The sequence below is a fragment of the Cetorhinus maximus genome, chromosome 26 (genome assembly GCF_964194155.1).
Source record: "Cetorhinus maximus chromosome 26, sCetMax3.hap1.1, whole genome shotgun sequence".
Classification (NCBI taxonomy): domain Eukaryota; kingdom Metazoa; phylum Chordata; class Chondrichthyes; order Lamniformes; family Cetorhinidae; genus Cetorhinus; species Cetorhinus maximus.
In genome coordinates this window covers 1,538,462-1,556,960 of record NC_135904.1, presented here as the reverse complement: position 1 = coordinate 1,556,960, position 18,499 = coordinate 1,538,462, and the positions used below count along the sequence as shown (strand labels likewise).

Genomic DNA, 18,499 nt, shown 5'->3' with positions numbered 1-18,499 from the left:
TGTCCTGATCCACTGGCTCCTGGTCCGAAAAGGCCTCAACTTTAAAATTCTCATCCCTGGTTCCAATTCCTTCTATGGCTGTGCTCCTCCAATTTTGGCCCCTTGAGCATCACTGATTTTAAGTAGCAATGCTTTCAGCGGCCTAGGCCCTAAACCCTGTAATTCCCTCCCGCTCCCAGGTCTCGAGCACCTGCTTTAATACCTCCTTATGTGGCTTAGTGTTTGATAACACTTCTCTGAAGCGCCATGGAATGTTTTATCATGTTGAAGTTGCTGTATAAACACCCATTGTCATTGTTAGACACAGAGGGGTGGATTTACAGAGGGAATGGATTACCTGCCTCACCCAACCAAAAAGTCCCAACAGTGCCACCCCAACCAGAAACCTGGCTGCCCCACAGCGATTTTTAAAAATTTGTTCATGGGATGTGGGCATCACTGGCTAGGCCAGCGTTTACGGCATATCCCTAATTGCCCTTGAGAAGGTGGTGGTGAGCTGCCTTCTTGAACCGCCGCAGTCTGTGTGATGTAGGAACACCCACAGTGCTGTTAGGGAGGGAAGTGCCTTGTAGATGGTGGACAAGTTTGGGGAGTCAGGAGGTGAGTTACTATCCACAGGATTCCCAGTCTCTGACCTGCTCTTGTAGCCAGGGTATTTATATGGCTAGTCCAGTTCAGTTTCTGGTCAATGGTAACCCCGCAGGATGTTGATAGCGAGTGATTCAGTGATGGTAATACTATTGATTGTCAAGGGGAGATGGTTAGATTCTCTTGTTGGTAATGGTTGTGGCCTGGCACTTGTGTGGCATGAATGTTACTTGCAATTTTATCAGCCCCAGCTTGAATATTGTCCAGGTCTTGCTACATAAGGGCACGAACTGCCTCCAGTATCTGAGAAGTTGCGAATGGTGCTGAACATTGTGCATCATCTGTGAACACCCCCATTTCTGACCTTAGGATGGAGGGAAGGTCATTGATGAAGCAGTTGAAGATGGTTGGGCCTAGGACACTATTTTGAGGAACTGCAGCATTATCCCAGTACTGAGATGATTGACCTCCAAGAACCACAAACATCTTCCTTTGTATTGGGTATGACTCCAACCAGTGGAGAGCTTTCCCCTTGATTCCCATTGACTCCAGTTTTGCCAGGACTCCTTGATGCCACACTCGGTCAAATAAGAATGCTGCCTTGATGTCAAGGGCAGTCACTCTCACCTCAGCTCTGGAGTCCAGCTCTTTTGCCCATGTTTGGATCAAGGCTGTAATGAGTTCAGGAACTCAGTGGCCCTGGTGGAACCCAAAATAAGCATTAGTGAGCCTGTTATTGCTGAGTAAGTGTTGCTTGAGAGTGCTGTCGACAACACCTTCCATCACTTTGCTAATGAATGAGAGTAGATTGATAGGGTGGTAATTGGTCAGATTGCATTTGTCCTGCTTTTTGTGGACAGGACATACCTGGGCAATTTTCCACATTGTCAGGTAGATGCCAGTGTTGTAGCTGTACAGGGACAGCTTGGCTAGGGGCGCGGCTAGTTCTGGAGCATAAGTCTTCAGTATTTACTTCAATTATTACACAGGGACGGGTTTAATTGGATCAGAATGGGATGTCTATCCCTCAGGTTCAGGAAGTCCCGCCCAAGTCCCAGAAGAGATTAGTGACACTGCTACAACTACAAGCAGTCCCGAGGAAGAAGTGAAGATGGAGAGTCCATGGATTTTGCATGGGCACGGCTTGGAGACCCCAACCAGGGGTGGGGGAGGGGTTGTGTGGGTCGGGTTAAAGAGGCCACATGGGAGGGACGAAGGGGAGGGTACCATCTTGGAAGGGGTGCCCCGCATGGGCACAGGGGACTCCCCCCAGGAAGGAGGTACACCTCCCCTCCCCCTTCCTGCCTGCCAGCAGCTTGTGCAATGAAAGCTGCCAGGCTATTCGCCTTGTCCCAGTCTTCCCCCAGGGGACTGAAACATTTTGATGGACGTGGAACGAGACCCTTAAGTGGCAGTTAATTGGCACTTAAGGTCCTCAGTAGGCCTAAGGGAGGGCAGGTTGTCTGGCACCTTACCCGCCCACCCTAATATGGGGGAACAGGTCAGGAGTGGGCAGGAAGGTGGTGCACTAGCCACCCATTTTCTTTTACATGACCTCCCTGCCTTCAAATAGGGAGCTGTAAATTTCACCCCAGAGAGAGACAAAGCAAACAGCACAGAACGGCAGGACCTGGCCAGAGAATGTTCACACACACTCCCACAAACACACACACGCTGATTGTGCTGGAGAATTCATAAGAATGACCGTTCAACAATCATACACTGAGAGAGTATAAATGGCAGCTAAACTAGAACTGGAAAGTTAGACAGAGGCAGTTTCAAACTGAACGCTTCTCAAAGCTGTTCCTTGACTGTGGGCACATCTTTCTGTGAAGTTTATTGACATCACCTTAATACCTTACACCCCTGGATAGGAGCCAGTTCAGGCACTTTCACACAACTTCCATCTTATCAAGTCACAAAGAGCATTTAAGATTTGGATTAACTAACACTATTTTATTTTTCATAATTCTATTTCCACACACTAAACAATTGAACTACAAAAAAATTCTGTTATTGTACAAAGTCAACAATCATATGATCAGTGGGAATCGGAACATTCACACAAGGAACAATGAGTAAACAGGAGAGGAAAGTGCTTTGAGCTTGGGTAGGGAGGGGCTGCAACATCTCAGCCCAACGCCTACACGAGATTTCATGTTGCTGACATTTATGTGGCTGAAACCTCGTGTTCACACAGCCCGTGGATGACACTTTGACAGCAGGAGACATTTTCAAAACAAAAAAAAACTACATATGCCTTTTTATTTTGCTCTGGATAACCTTTTGCAATCCAGTGTCACACGTCAGCAGCCTGGCTCCTTAGAACAGTGTCCTCTTTGATTCTACAGTACATTTATATATAATGAGTGGAACATTACACCAGTGTCATTCTTGTGGGAGCAGTTATCCATCCTTACATATCAGGAATGTTAATAACACATTGTTGAAGTTAACCTTGAACACACTGAGATAAGTAGGGATTAAACCCATCACCAGCTGAGCTCATGACACTATGCCCCAACAAGACAGAATTACCAATCCTCTCCTTTCGATGAATCAACATCCGCGTGATATAAATCCCCTTCTCTTGACATCAACAAATTCCTTCCTCCAACCCTGCACTGCCCCCCTCTCCTCCAAATGAATTGACATCAGGACATTTAGTAATCCTTTGAAAAGTCAAAAAGTCGCATGTTGGTAAAACAGGGTGTTGATCAAAGTCAGTCTGTGGCTGATCTTAAGAGGACAGCACTTAGCTTAATGATCCATGTAAGAAAAAGGTCTCCATAGATTGATGATGTGATAGAACATGGCGCATGGTGCATTAGTGACAGAACATGGTGCAATGCTATCTTTTCTTTGTGATAGTAAAATAGCGCTGTGAGCACCAACTGCAGACCTTTGGGGAACTGATCCTCCAAAATCAATTTACATTTCTATTTAAACTAAATAAAAACACTGGAGGTAATTTTAACCCAACATGCCCAGTGGGAACGAATTGGGTTTAAGTCGGACGTACATTTTACACTCCGCTCTGTTTTAATGGTCTATTGATTGCAATGGAGTGTAAAATTGTGTGGGGTATAAAACAGGGGGTCCAACCCAATCCTACCTCATTTCCCCTAGATGGGTCAGGCTAAAATTGCTCCCACTATATTCTTCTGTTTTTTTTTGTGCTTTGTATTATGCAGCACCTAAAAAAAAGAATCAAATCATAGGGTGCCAACTGGGCAGGAGCACAGTTCTTGTTCCTTCATGACCAGATGTAAAAAGGAAATGTGATGTGCCAATAGAAGAGAGAGGGAGAATAAGCCCCGAGGTTTCCATTGTGTAAAATGCATGTGTTGGGTGAATGTGTGTTTAGACACAGTATAGACCCGTTTTACTAAAGAGGTTTTGTAACAGTATTATCCACATGGTTATCTTAAATCTACATCCGACCTAATATTGTGTAGACATTTGTGATTTAAAAATTATAATATATTACTAATAAATCTAAATCTAAGTATGCTTAAAAACCCCAGCAAACATGTTTATAATACTGAAAATAAGACATCACATTGGCAGAAACAAACTGTGCATTTCTCAAAAGAATCTTCAGACATTTCAGTTATTAGAATTCACACACAATCATCATTGTGGCTGTAACAGACAGTAATTAGTGTGTAAAAAAATATCATAAACTATTATAAAAAAATTCATCCCTTTACAGTGAATATGTACCTGATACAACTTGGTGAGTAGCCAGTTTCTGCCTGATCTGTAAGCCTATGCTATTCGATGATATTGGGCAAACACTCAATGCATTTGGATGACTGCTGAGTCTGCTATTTCTACAGAGACATTAGCTCTTTTCAAATAACAGAAGCAGTCATTTCTAGGTGATACTAAGCACCTGGTCTGCTCCTGGTGTAATTTAGTAAGCGGCCAATCTCTGGCTTAAGGAGTCTATGTCAAATACTTTGAATAAAAAGTCTCCTACTAAACTTTCTGTTTTCTCTTCATACTTGATCTTGCGTAGCAAAATATTCTTCAAAGTTAACATAGATGGGAATTCTCAGACACCAAGAGTTTCTATCTATGGTGAAGCTATCTTAAAAATATTTAATTCTTATTATATACTCTCAATTACAATTTCAGTCCCTTAAACATCCTGGAGTGTACTGGTGAAGAATGTAAACTCACTACTGACCAACCATAACGGGCTTACCCAGTGTTTCTTCGTCAACAAGAAAGCAAAACAGGAGAGACTTGCTAATAAATACTTCCAATCTAACAGTTTGAAAATACCCTGTCATCGCAAAACTACTCTGCATTCAGCTACGAAAGAAACATAACGATGTGTCCCTGAGATAGCCGTCACCCCTGGTGCATCTTTAAATAATGTGAATAAAATAGAATACTACCCACACATTAGGAAACTAGAGTGTGTCACACCGAGTCCAAGAGTATGAGCATGGCACGCTATGTATGCAACAAGTTCAGAATGCGCAATGCACTCTCTCTTCTGCACTGCTCCCCAGTATTGGCACATTTCCATGACTAGGTTTGAAAGGTGTTCCTGTTTTAATTTTGCCCTTGTACCTTGCTACATTTTCATGGTTGTAATTGTGGCAATGCTAAGTACCCCCCACCTCCACCCCCCTACTCTGCCAGTGGCACAGTCCGCTGTAGGGCTGATTTTGCAACAAGCCCCTCCAGAAAATGTATTTGAAAAACAGGCCCTTTGTGTACATCCTTTGAATATTACTTTAAAACACGAAGAAAGCAGCTTTCTTAAAGGGGAAACACAATGTACAATCATCGCGTGCTCGTTTCCTCCTTCCTCTGATTTCAAACCACTGCCAATCCTGGTTTTCAATCCACATAAAGATCATGTGAGAGCACTGCTTACAAACTTCCTCAGAGATCAGAAAATACTTGTGGAGAATAACTGGCACAAACCTCCTTCACATATTTGTAACATTGAACATGGAACTTCCTGAACATCTCATCCAAGATTAAAGAATTAAAAGGATTTTAATATTTAATGCAATACTCAAAGGACCAGCCATAAAACTCTGGATGAACATTCAGTACTTAATTCTAGTTACACTGAAGAATAGAAATTGTTTTTTTTTTTCGAAATCTCACGTTAAGTGGCTTCAAATAGTTTTACAAGATTGATAACAAGTGCAGACCGGAGTGATGTTGAAAATTAAATCCTGACACTGTGTTAGTGTTGGAGCAATGGGAGGAGGCTGACAGCAAGCTCACCAGGATCAGGCGGTTAATACTGAGGTAGATAACTGACTGCCCACCATCTAATAAAACTGCACGGATAAGGCTTCACAGAAACTAACCATTTTCACTTATAACTACAAACAGTTGTACAGAAACAGGGGCATCACAGCAACCCAAATGAAGTTCAGAAACATGGGCATTGCAAACACCCACGCAGGCTGTAATGCTCTTGACAGAGCACAGAACCTGGGCATCAAAACATGAGGTACAATAAGACTGCAAATTATCAAAAGGAGAAGAAAGCTTAGATGCAGACTAAATTACTGCTGTATCTCAGACGTGTCTATATGGAGGTCAGCCAGCCTCTGCCATGGCTTGTTTTATGGAGAGGGTTCTCATCATAGCTCTCGACTTCACATCTGTGATTTTTACTTCTCTTTTTCTCTGCACTTTTTGGAGGAACATTCCCGATATCGATCCTCTGACGTGGTCGTCCTTTGTGAAGTTCTGCTTCATCTGGCATAGCGAGGAGAGGTCCCCATCAAAAGTGGGTGGTTCACATCTATGACTCTCGTCCACACGAACAAAACAATCAAGTCAGGGCTGATGTCAGTAATGAACCTTCCTTTCCAAGGCTACAGATTCTTTTGAATGTTATTGAAATCCTGGGAGGTCTGACAGGAGTCAGGACTGGGAATGTTTGACTCGACACTGGTTACATTGTTATCCTTCAGTTTGGAATGTGCTCTGACTTAGCTGAGATGTGCGAGCATTATGGCAAGACTCTGCACAGCAACACGTTAGGGGCTGAATGGAAAACCAGAGCCTTGTTCATTTTTCTTCAAAAGCATGTCTTTGGTGACGTTCTTGAGTAAGGAACGATGATAAAAAATATTTCTCTGATAAACATTACAGACAATCAACAAGAATAAACACCTTTGTAATGTAAAAAATAATGCAAACACATAAGACATGGCTATATACAGTGTAACATACGAAAAAGTAATGACCATTAATTCCACGCCTCAGCCTAAAGCAGGCAGGAAATTTGGTTAAATCACCACGTACATCAATGGAGGGAAAACCATCCCACAACACAGAATGGAGTTCTATAAAATTTGAGGTAGAATGTTTCTCTCTATATTTGGAAGTGCTTTTCTCCTCTTCTTCAGGGAAAATGGTAGATGAGTGAGGCCTTGAGGTAGTACTGCATCTGTACTGACCAAATGCTATTCTACTTGCAGGAAGGAAGATACCAATTTGAGCAGTTTCTTTAGAAGACATTCAATGCGGCTGAGGTAGTTTTCAATCATCAAACTTTTCTTTGAGTTGTTTTTCCAAGTCTTATTAGCAGCCTCCGCGTAGGCCTCACCAGTCACTTTGTTTGACAAGAATCCACCACTGAAATTATTGAACCTGTAACCTGAGATTGATACACTGTGAAATCTATCGAATCCCTGCATGGAGACCTGCTATGGCCTTACTGAACTGATGTTGGTAGTTGTTTTACATCAAAGCAATTTTTACAAGGCAAGACCAATGAACAGCAGGCCAACAAACTGATGTGTGTTTGCAAATGGTGAAAATCTGACGTTTGTAGGCCTGAAATGCATCCTCATAAGGTAAGTTACATAGATAAACTACACCAGTTCGAAGTACCTTCATTACAACATGCCTGAGTTTTTTTGAGGATACAAACAGACTTAATTTTCAGCAAATCCACTGTGGAACATGAACTGACTTGAGACTGGTGGTCCTAGTGTAGATGCCATCACATAGGAAAACGATAAATATCAGCATGTGAGTTCCAGTAATAAACCTACAGGTAGGCAATGAGACTTGGCTTCTCTCAAAGTTTCACTCTGTGGCGACTGAACTACTGTCTTTCACTACAGTCAAGCTGAGCTGATTAACATTTAATTCAGGGTGGTCTAAAGAACACTGTACAACGGTTTGGAAGGTAGTGTGGTGTTCCTGAGTCACAACAAACTCGTCCAGTGGGAACACAGAGTTCTGGCAGATCAAACTGGGCTGTTCTTCAGAGATGGGGGAGATATTATTAGACTGTTGGGAATAGGAAGAAATAAAGGGGGAGAAAAAGAGAAAACGTAGCATTAATCCAAGATATAAATAACTAGAAATTGGAAATTACTCTGTGACATTATTATATAAATGCTTAATGCACCAATTTCCTTTCTCCATCGGATGAACGTGAGCACTAAGGGTTAATATGTAAATAGGTTAACACTGCTACTTAATTTAGGAAATGTATACAAGCACATTAAGCGTTTGAACAATCACATCATTTCTACCCTTCAAGTACATAAAGAAACTTCTAATATAACTCTGCAAAGCTAACAAATTTGCTAACAAACACTTATTGGCATACCTTCAAGAATAGCTCTAACCAGCCATCCATAATTCACCAGTGATCTTTTCCCTGGACACAATAAGAGGGGAGTCTTCAGTTTATAGTGTGAGCTTTACCTTTTAGTAAGGACCCGGGAATATAGTTTCTTCCATGCACTCGATACTATTGTGTATTTTCATGCTCTTTCATTTATCGTACAATCTGTATACTTCTTACGCACCTAATTTACAGGGAGCCAAATTAATTCTATGACGAGACTCTGCAGACAGATTATTGCTTAGGTTTACATTAAATAGTGAGAGTCTGTAGTCAGGGGCACATTTAAAATTTGTACTTTCATGGACTCTTCCCCTACTTGTTTAATCTCCCAAATCAGACAAATAAATATGGATAGATGAAACTAAAGGAAATTAAGCTGAAAACTCAAAAACTGTACATCTCTACTGGTGGTCTATAGTCCATTGTATGGTGTGTGGGTTTAGCTCACTGCTGGTATGACTCCCATTCATTTTGTTGTGAAAGGATATGCAGAAGTTGATGAAAATCAACTGGAGTGTCCTTGCATTGTCAAGTTGGCAAAACAGCACAAACATCTTCAGCTTTGTTTTATGGGATCTGGGTCACCCATCACCACCTCAGAGGAGAAAATGAGTGCAGATGCACAGAAAGGGGCAATTTATTGAGTTGTAGCCATTCTACAGTTAATGGGCAGAGGAAAGGAACATGTATCATGACAAGTCTTTCTACTTTCTCAAATAAACAGCCCATTCGAAAACACTACCAATATGGGACCCAAAGGTTCTTGCCTTGGAATGGACGCTGCTGAACTCTGCTCCTGACCCTGCTGGACTATCTGGGAAGTGTTGACATATTAACATACTGCCAGCCAGCACCTGCGACAGGGTGGGCACGTCATGGGCACCTGCTCAGAAGGTGGCCCCCACTCCATAAACTCATGCTCTTCAGACTGTCTGGCCCAGTGCCTGGATTACCAGCCAGATAACGAGGCAGAACCCATGAGAATTCTGAACGCCACCTCCTGTTATATCATGGGTTATTTTGGGGCAGCATGGTAAACCAGCAGCAGTGAGTCTTCGGGATGGAGACAATGTTTCTGGGACTTGTCCAAATTTCCGCACCTAGATTCCCAACCACTTTACATCAGGATGGGACCTTCCAGTGGCAGGGAAATTCAGGGTCTTGATCCCTTGAACTTTTCTCAGTTATATTGACTGCCTTTGAGTTGATCCTCACTAGCAGATCTTACCGTAATTCCCTTGTGTTGATGATCATTAGGAACTGGTGCAGGAAACAGTCTTTCCAGTTCATTCAGGTCAGCCATCTTCCTATTGGGTGTGAACTCTTCCCGACCTCTCCGCGGTCCGCCATTCAGGACCAGTCCTTGTGAATTTCTTTGAGCCCTGGATGGAGTCTGAGGGGTAGCCAGACGGTCCTCAACATTTTTACACATTAGCAACCTAGAAATGTAATTCCCAAGGGACAGGTTTAGTTCACAATTCATGAAAATATTACTTAATGTAAGTTCTTGGTAAAAGAGAACTATTCACTCACATCTGGCACTGCATAATTTGTTTATATCTCACCTCCTGTATGTGTGTAGTACTTACACAGTAACAAAGGATGCTGCTTGTATGTTTGTTACTGTTAAGGCTTCTATGCATGTCCATTTCTGTAATGAATCATGAAATGGGCATGCACATAAGCACATGCATGTGTACTTGCACACTCACATACACACACATACATACAGACAAGCTTCCCAATGCATAACAGAATCTATTTTGTTAACTGTGCTTCAACATTTACACTTTTAATGTTGCAATGATACAGGAGGCTACCCTGTCAAAAATCTGTGGAGCATATACCTTCCACGATATCCAAAAACCAGGAATAGAACGCAGAAGATAATGCAGGTGACACCGATGTGGGTTCCAATGATGATGCCAGTTGTCGATGTTTTGCTGTTGTGTTCCTCTTTCAGGCAGTCACATGGAGTGTTCAGAACTATAACACAAAATGCCTTTTATTAATGAAATCAGGAGCAATCCCATCTCACATGAGATTGTTTAGCTCTCTTGTTCTCCTAGGCAAGACACCAGAAGAATCTTGCTATCTGAAAAGGCAGTTCTTCTCTCATCTGCAGCTTCCAACCCTTCTCTCTATCGCAGCCTTTATTGCTATTTTGTCAATATTGTTATTGTCCCTCTGAACTTTCTTATTTTGTCAATCCTAAGTGCTACTGCCACACTCTTCCTTCTTGCTACATCTTAACTCTGTTAACATCAAGACTCAACCTTTGTACCACTTTCGGAACCTCTTTATCTCCCTCAGTCTTTCCTTTTTCCTACACTTGTCTTCCATCCAATCCTGATGGGTTACTTTGCCTTCTTGAGTTCATAAATGCTGGATTTCATTGGTTGGTATAAGCCCATCAACATAGCATTTGACACAATGTCTAATAATAGTAATTGTCTAATAATAATAATTTCCACATCGCTTAATCAAGTCAAAAAACATTTCAAAGTGCCTTAACTCAGTGGTTCTCAAACCTTTTTGTCCGTGGGGCAAAAGGCCCTGCAGACCACCTACCGGTCCCACCCTACCCACTTTCACTTGCCACTGCAAAAAATACTCATCCGAATGAATGAGAAGAATGGTGCTGCTTTTGATGAGACACCAATCTGGTTCCAAGCTGGAGAGCTTCAGTCTCAATGTCGGGCTGTATGTGTGGCCGGTTCCTCTTTTTTGTTTTCAGCCCAAGTGTTAAAAATCCAAACTCACAGATGCATGTTGTAACAGTAACATGACGCCATGCGATTGGTCGGGATGAGGGTTCTGGCCTGTATGGCTTGGCCATGGTGTTGTGTGTCAGTGACTTCCATTTTGGACTAGCCCACAGACCAGCCGGAGGGCCCTCGGGGAGCATCAGCGTTTGCAAACCACACTACGAGAACCACTACTTTAACTCAATGAACCCCGTGTGAAATAGAGTTACCACTTCTATGTTGTCAAACACAGGAGCCAGTTTGTGCCAGCAATACCCCATAAACAGAAATAAGATGAAAGTAATTTTTGGAGGCATTAGTTGAGAGGGAACTAGATCTTGGCTGGGATATTGGTTCTGCTCCTCTTTAAAAAGTGCCACTGGCTCTTTAACATTCACCTGAACTACCAAAACAGGCAGGTGTGACTTCAACACCTGGTATGGACCAACTGCGCCCTCACATTCAGTGCAGACCAATCAGATGCTTCAATAAACACCACTCTCTGAAAACACTGGTTGGCTGCTTGCCCAGGCTAAAGCCTGAAGAATGTTCGCTTTCAAACTTTTATCACACTCATTCATAGGGACATAGGAGCAGGAGTGGGCCATTCAGCCCATTGAGCCTGCTCTGCCATTCGATAAGATCATGGCTGATCTGGTTGTGGTCTCAACTCCATTTTCCTGTTCCCCCCTCCCCCCCCAACCCTTGACTCCATTGTCTATCAAAAATCTAACTCAGCCTTGAATAAATTCAATGACCCGGCTTCCACTGCTTTCTGGGGAAGAGAATTCCACAGACAAACAACCTTCAGAGAGAAAAAAATTCTCCTCACCTCCATCTTAAAAGGAAACCTTATTTTCTTAAACTTTGCCCCCTAATTCTAGTCTCCCCCACAAGAGGAAACATCCTCCTGGTATCTACCTTTTCAGTCCCCTTAGGATCTTATATGTTTCAATAAACTCACCTCTCATTCTTCTAAATTACAATGTTTAGGCTTAAGCTGTTCAACCTTTCTTCAAAAGATAAGCCCTTCATCCCAGGAATGAGTCAAATGAACCTTCTCTGAACTGCTTCTAACGTAATTCTATCCTTTTTCAAATAAGGAAACTAAAACTGTATACATTATTCCAGATGTGGTCTCACCAAGTCCTGTACAGATGCAGTAAAATTTCCCTACTTTTATATTCCATTCTCCTTGCAATAAACACCAACATTCCATTTGCCTTCCTAATCACTTGCTGTACTGCATACTAAATTATTGTGATTCATGTAGCAGGACACCCAGATCCCTCTGCACCTCCGAGTTCTGCAATCTCTCACTATTTAAATAGTATACTGCTTTTCTATTCTTCCTGCCAAAGTGGACAAGTTCACATTTTCCCATGTTATACTGCATATGCCAAATTTTTGCCCACTCACCTAACCTATCTAATTCTCTTTGTAGACTCTCTACCTTCTTGTGACAACTTACTTTCCTACCTATCTTGGTGTCATCGGCAAATTTAGCTACCATACATTCAAATCATTGACATAGGTCATAAGTAGTTGAGGCCCCAGCACTGATCCCTGCGGCACTCCACTAGCTACAACTTGCCAACCAGAAAAAGATCCATTTATCCCTACTTTCTGCCTCTTTTACTCACTAGATCTTTCAGTAGCATCTCGCAGAGCCACAAAGCGGACCGTGGAATTTCCGTCTCCATGACGATTGAACGCTAGGAGCTTCACTTCATAGGCAATCGTTGGATCTTGGACAAAAGACAAATCAGTTTTACAATTATACTCTCACAAGAGACAGCAAATCAGACGGGCATGATAATCCATGTTTGTGAGGCTCGGTTCACATTTGTGTGTGCATATGCATAAAATAAAAGGGATAGAGTAATAGTTACCACTAAAGCCAACTCATAATGTCTCTATTTATGCATAGTCACAGTAATCTCTGCACCCTTGGACCAGTTCTGATTCTGTCTATTAGATACATTGACTAAGCACATATCCCAAGCCGTGAAAGCCATATTGAAAAGAAAGCATGGATTGGGAGGTATGCCAATAACACTGTAATGCCAATTCTCCAATCCGTGCTCCCTTTGAGCCTGTCTTCACATTAGGAGCACAAAATCAATCAAGTTATTCTTAAGTGTTCAGTTGGGAACATCCCCAGAGTTAAGCTTCATTCTGTTCCTACAAGTATAGAGTCAGCAAAATCCCGAGAGTCGGTCTTTGTTCTGCTGATCTTTCACTGAAGCAATGAGAGATCAGAAGAACCCACACCCGCCCTTTGTAGGTTTTACCTCTTGTGATTATTGAGACCGTCCTCTTACCCAGCTGAGTTATGTTGTACGATGTCACGTTGCTTGGAAGGAGAACAGGCCCAGTGAAGTGCGCCCCGTGAATCCTACGATAATACAACTTGAACCCTTCATGCTGCCCGAGCTTAATGGTGGATTCCCAAGCAGCCTGGATTGTGGTACTGTTCAAGACTTTAATGAAAAGGACTGGTACAGCTGGAACTGAAACACAGAAAAGACAGGATACAATGGCAAGAGCACTTAATAAATGGGAAAAGTAGGTCCTGCCTGCTGCCATACAGCTCATCATCTATTGATGTCACTCCAAGTAGAAATTACGCCACTGATGTCTGCTAGTGTACAGCAACCAGGAATATGAGTGTCAACATCTGTATATATTTTCTATTCATTCACAGGATGTGGGCTTCGCTGGCTGGGCCAGCATTTATTGCCCATCTCTAGTTTCCCTTGAGAAGGTGGTGGTGAGCTGCCTTCTTGAACCGCTGCAGTCCATGTGGTGTAGGTACCCCCACAGTGCTGTTAGGGAGGGAGTTCCAGGATTTTGACCCAGCGACAGTGAAGGAACGTTGAAATATTTTCAAGTCAGGATGGTGAGTGACTTGGAGGGGAACTTCCAGGCGGTGGTGCTGCCCTTATCTATCTGCTGCCATTGTCCTTCTTAGATGGTAGTGGTCGTGGGTTTGGAAGGTGCTGTCTAAGGAGCCTTGATGCTTTCCTGCAGTGCATCTTGTAGATGGTACACACTGCTGCTACTGTGCATCGGTGGTGGAGGGAGTAAATGTTTGTGGATGGGGTGCCAATAAGTGGGCTGCTTTGTCCTGATGGTGTCAAGCTTTTTGAGTGTTGTGGGAGCAGCACTCATCCAGGCAAGTGGGGAGTATTCCATCACACTCCTGACTTGAGCTTGTAGATGGTGGACAGGCTTTGGGGAGTCAGGAGGTGAGTTATACGTCACAGGATTCCTAGCCTCTGACCTGCTCTTGCAACATCAGTATTTATATGGCTGGTCCAGTTCAGTTTCTGGCCAATGGTAACCCCCCAGGATGTTGATAGTGGGGGTTCAGTGATGGTAATGCCATTGAACGTCAAGGGATGATGGTAAGATTCTCTCTAGTTGGAGGTGGTCATTGCCTGGCACTTGTGTGGCGTGAATGTTACTTGCCACTTGTCAGCACAAGCCTGGATATAGTCCAGGTCTTGCTGCACTTGTACTTGGACTGCTTCAGTGTCTGAGGAGCCGTGAATGGTGCTGAACATTGTGCAATCATCAGCGAACATCCCCACCTCTGACCTTATGATGGAAGGAAGGTCATCGATGAAGCAGTTGAAGATGGTTGGGCTGAGGGCACTACCCTGAGGAACTCCTGCAGTGATGTGCTGGCACTGAGGTGACTGACCCCAACAACCACAACCATCTTCCTTTGTACTAGGTATGACTCTAACCAGTGGAGAGTTTTCCCCCTGATTCCCATTGACTCCAGTTTTGCTAGGGCTCCTTGATGCCACACTCGGTCAAATGCGGCCTTGTTGTCAAGGGCAGTTACTCTCACCTCACCTCAGGAATTCAGCTCTTTTGTCCATGTTTGAACCAAGGCTGTAATGAGGTCAGGAGCTGAGTGGCCCTGGCGGAACCCAAACTGGGCGTCAGTGAGCAGCCCATTGCTAAGCAAGTGCCACTTGATCACACTGTTCATGACCCCTCCCATTACTTTACTGATGATCAAGAGTAGACTGATGGGGCAGTAATTGGCTGGGTTGAATTTGTTCTACTTTTTGTGTACAGGACATACCTGAGCAATTTTCCACATAGCTGGGTAGATGCCAGTGTGGTAGCTGTACAGGAACAGCTTGGCTAGGGACACAACAAGTCCTGGAGCACAAGCCTTCAGTACTATTGCCAGAATGTTGTCAGTGCTCACAACCTTTGCAGTATCCAGTGCCTTCAGCTGTTTCTTGATATCATGTGGAGTGAATCAAATTGGCTGAAGACTGGCATCTGTGAGACTGGAGACCTCCAGAGAAGGAGGAGATGGATCATCCACTCAGCACTTCTGGCTGAAGATTGTAGCAAATGCTTCAGCCTTATCTTTTGCACTGATGTTCTGGGCTCCTCCATCATTAAGGATGGGGATATTTGTGGAGCCTCCTCCTCCAGTGAGTTGTTTAATTGTCCACCGCCATTCACAACTGGATGTGGTAGGACTTCAGAGCTTAGATCTGATCCATTGGTTGTGGGATCACTTAGCTCTGTCTATCACCTGCTGGTTATGCTGTTTGGCATGCAAGTAGTCCTGTCTAATAGCTTCACCAGGTTGACACCTCATTTTTAGGTTTGCCTGGTGCTGCTCCTGGCATGTCCTCCTGCACTCTTCATTGAACCAGGGTTGATCCCCTGGCTTGATGGTAATGGTAGAGTGGGGAATATGCCGGGCCATGAGTCCATGATTGTGTTCCAAATAAAATTCTGTTGTTGCTGATGGCCCACAGCGTCTCATGGATGCCCAAACTTGAGTTTGCTAGATCTGTTCAAAATCTATCCCATTTAGCACGGTGGTAGCAACACGATGGAGCATAACCTCAATGTGAAGGCAGGACTTTGTCTTCACAATGACTGTGCCGTGGTCAGTCCTACCGATACTGTCATAGACAGATGCATCTGCGGCAGACAGGTTGGTGAGGATGAGGTCAAATATGTTTTTCCCTCTTGTTGGTTCCCTCACCACCTGCCACAAACCCAGCCTAGCAGCTATGTCCTTTAGGACTCGGTCAGCACGGTCAGTAGTGGTGCTACCAAGCCACTCTTGGTGATAGACATTGGAGTCCCAGGGTACACCCACAGTACATTATGTGCCCATGCCACCCTGTGCTTCCTCCAAGTGGTGTTCAACATGGAGGAACATTGATTCATCAACTGAGGGAGGGCGGTATGTGGTAATTAGCAGAGGGTTTCCTTGCCCATGTTTGACCTGATGCCATGAGACTAAAAGGGGTCCGGAGTCGATGTTGTGGACTCCCGGGGAACTCCCTTCCGACTGTAAAGGACTATAAAGTCTAAAGGACTGTTCTTATATTTTTAATTAGTAACGGGTTGAAAGGTTATGGGGAGAGTTGGGGGGGCGAAATTGGGAGTTGAGGCCAAAATGAGATCAGCCATGATCGTATTGAATGGCGGGGCAGGCTCGAGGGACTGAATTGCCTACTCCTGCTCTTGGTTCTTATGTTATGTATACCACTGCGCTGGCACCTCTGCTGGGTCTGTCAGGACATACCCAGGGATGGTGATGGTGGTGCCTGGGACATTGTCTGGGACACAGCTCTCTCAATTTTGGCACTAGTCCCCAGATGTTAGTAAGGAGGACTTTGCAGGGTTGACAGGGCTGAGTTTGCCATTGTCGTTTCTGGTGCCTAGGTTGTGCAGGGTGGTCCATCTGGTTTCATTCCTCTTTTGAGACTTTGTAGCGGTTTGATACAACTGAGTGGCTTGGTAGGCCATTTCAGAGTCAACATGTAGGCCAGACCAGGTAAGTTCAGCAGATTTCCTTCCCTAAAGGACATTAGTGAACCAGATGGGTTTTTACAACAATTGACAAGGGTTTCATGGTCATCACTAGACTTTTAATTCCAGATTTTTATTGAATTCAAATGCCACCATCTGCCATGGTGGGATTTAAACCCAGATCCCCAGAGCATTGGTTTACTAGTCCAGTGACAATACCACTTTGCCATTGGCTCCCCCTATGTAGGGCATTCCCACATCACTGAGATAACTACAATCCAGTGCCTAAATCCAGTGCAAGAGTAATTATGGGTAAGATGATGTATAAATTCTCAAGTGCATAGATACTAATTTTTTTTGTTGTTCAAGAGAAAAAGACCAATTTTGGAAGAAAGCAGTAATGATTAAATATCCATGTTCTTGTGCATAAGGCAGTTAGTCTGCCCCATCGGTTTGCCTTCCAGCATGTTCTGAGATACTTTCTAATGTCACTTTGACAGTTTATCACATTTCTGTTCCATGCCAAAAACTTCTTCTCCATCTCAACAATTTTCCATAAATTCCAAGCTTATTCTTGGTTTAAAAACCGCTCCAGTTTTCACGGGCAATATGCCTGGCAGGACACTAGATACCTGAAGACGGGAAATATTTTAGTCCCTATTACCTCAATTAACAGAAATTAATTTAAAAAGTGAAAATAATGTCACTAAGGTTCCTTCTCGAACCACTCTCACAATCCTAAATCAAATTAAATAAATTAATGAAATATTTCTTTGCCAAAAGATTAGCAAAATATTCAGTCATCCACAATTTGTGTCTCAGAAATAATCACACTTTCGGTCCTTGTGGAGTCCATGTTACTTGCCTTCGCCCAGTGTGCTGCTGACAGCTGGCTCAGATGGTTTGCTAGCTCCTCGTGATGTGTAAGCCTTTATATAGAAAGTGTAGCCAGTGGATGGCTGCAGGTCAGTCACCACTTGCTGGAGGGTGGTTTTACTAACAGCCTCCTGGTATTCCATCTCCATTGGATCTACAAAAATCAACAGAATGGTCAGGAAGCACAGCCTGGAGAAACTCATGCCTACTCTACACCAGTAATCAATCAGAGTTATCCAACCTGAATGGGGATCTCTTTAACCTAGGTTAATGAGAGTCACAGCCAAGTTAGTAGCTGCATCCCCTGCTGGAAACACTTGTCATAGAACAGGGTCCACCTGTCATCTATTAAAGTCTTCGAAATAAGGTTCAGGCTTAACGTCACAATCACAAAACCTGCAGTCTATTGGTAAGGAGGGTCTGGGGCATCTCATGGGTGTTAGCACCCAATCAAAATGCACTATAATAACCTCGAAAAGCAGCAATAGCACAGATTCAGAAGTGAGTATCCTGCCTGACAACTTTCTCAACTTGTTTGAGGAAACTACTACTGTAGAAAGCCTTAGGACATGGTATCCTGGACTTCAAATAGTCATTTGACGAAGACCCATGCAATTACCAGTAAACCCTGGGTCTCAATAAGAATGGAGGCAAAACCTAGAAGAAAAAAATTACTTAATAGGAGAGTTTCGCCAGAGTGGGAGGAAATTCTGAGTGGAGTAACCTGGGATTCAATGTTAAGATCGCTACTGTTTCCTTATTTACATAAATGACTTAGGTTCAGAAACTCAGTGCAAAGTGGGCAATGTTTTTTTCTTTCATGGGATATGGGTATCACCGACTG

The 18,499-nt window shown here is 43.4% G+C and overlaps 1 protein-coding gene across 1 annotated transcript in view; it reads right to left on the bottom strand.

Moving 5' to 3' along the window:
• Positions 1-5,248: 5,248 nt before the first annotated feature.
• Positions 5,249-18,499, bottom strand: part of igdcc3 (immunoglobulin superfamily, DCC subclass, member 3) — a 131,082-nt gene continuing 117,831 nt past the window's right edge. Inside the window, exons 9-14 of the mRNA XM_078529958.1 lie at positions 17,645-17,809; positions 13,296-13,484; positions 12,615-12,719; positions 10,072-10,210; positions 9,453-9,663; positions 5,249-7,878 (exon numbers count right to left, since the gene is read on the bottom strand). Of these exons, the coding sequence (XP_078386084.1) occupies positions 7,672-7,878; positions 9,453-9,663; positions 10,072-10,210; positions 12,615-12,719; positions 13,296-13,484; positions 17,645-17,809 (1,016 nt within the window). The 3' untranslated portion in view covers positions 5,249-7,671. The remainder of the gene's footprint in view (positions 7,879-9,452; positions 9,664-10,071; positions 10,211-12,614; positions 12,720-13,295; positions 13,485-17,644; positions 17,810-18,499) is intronic.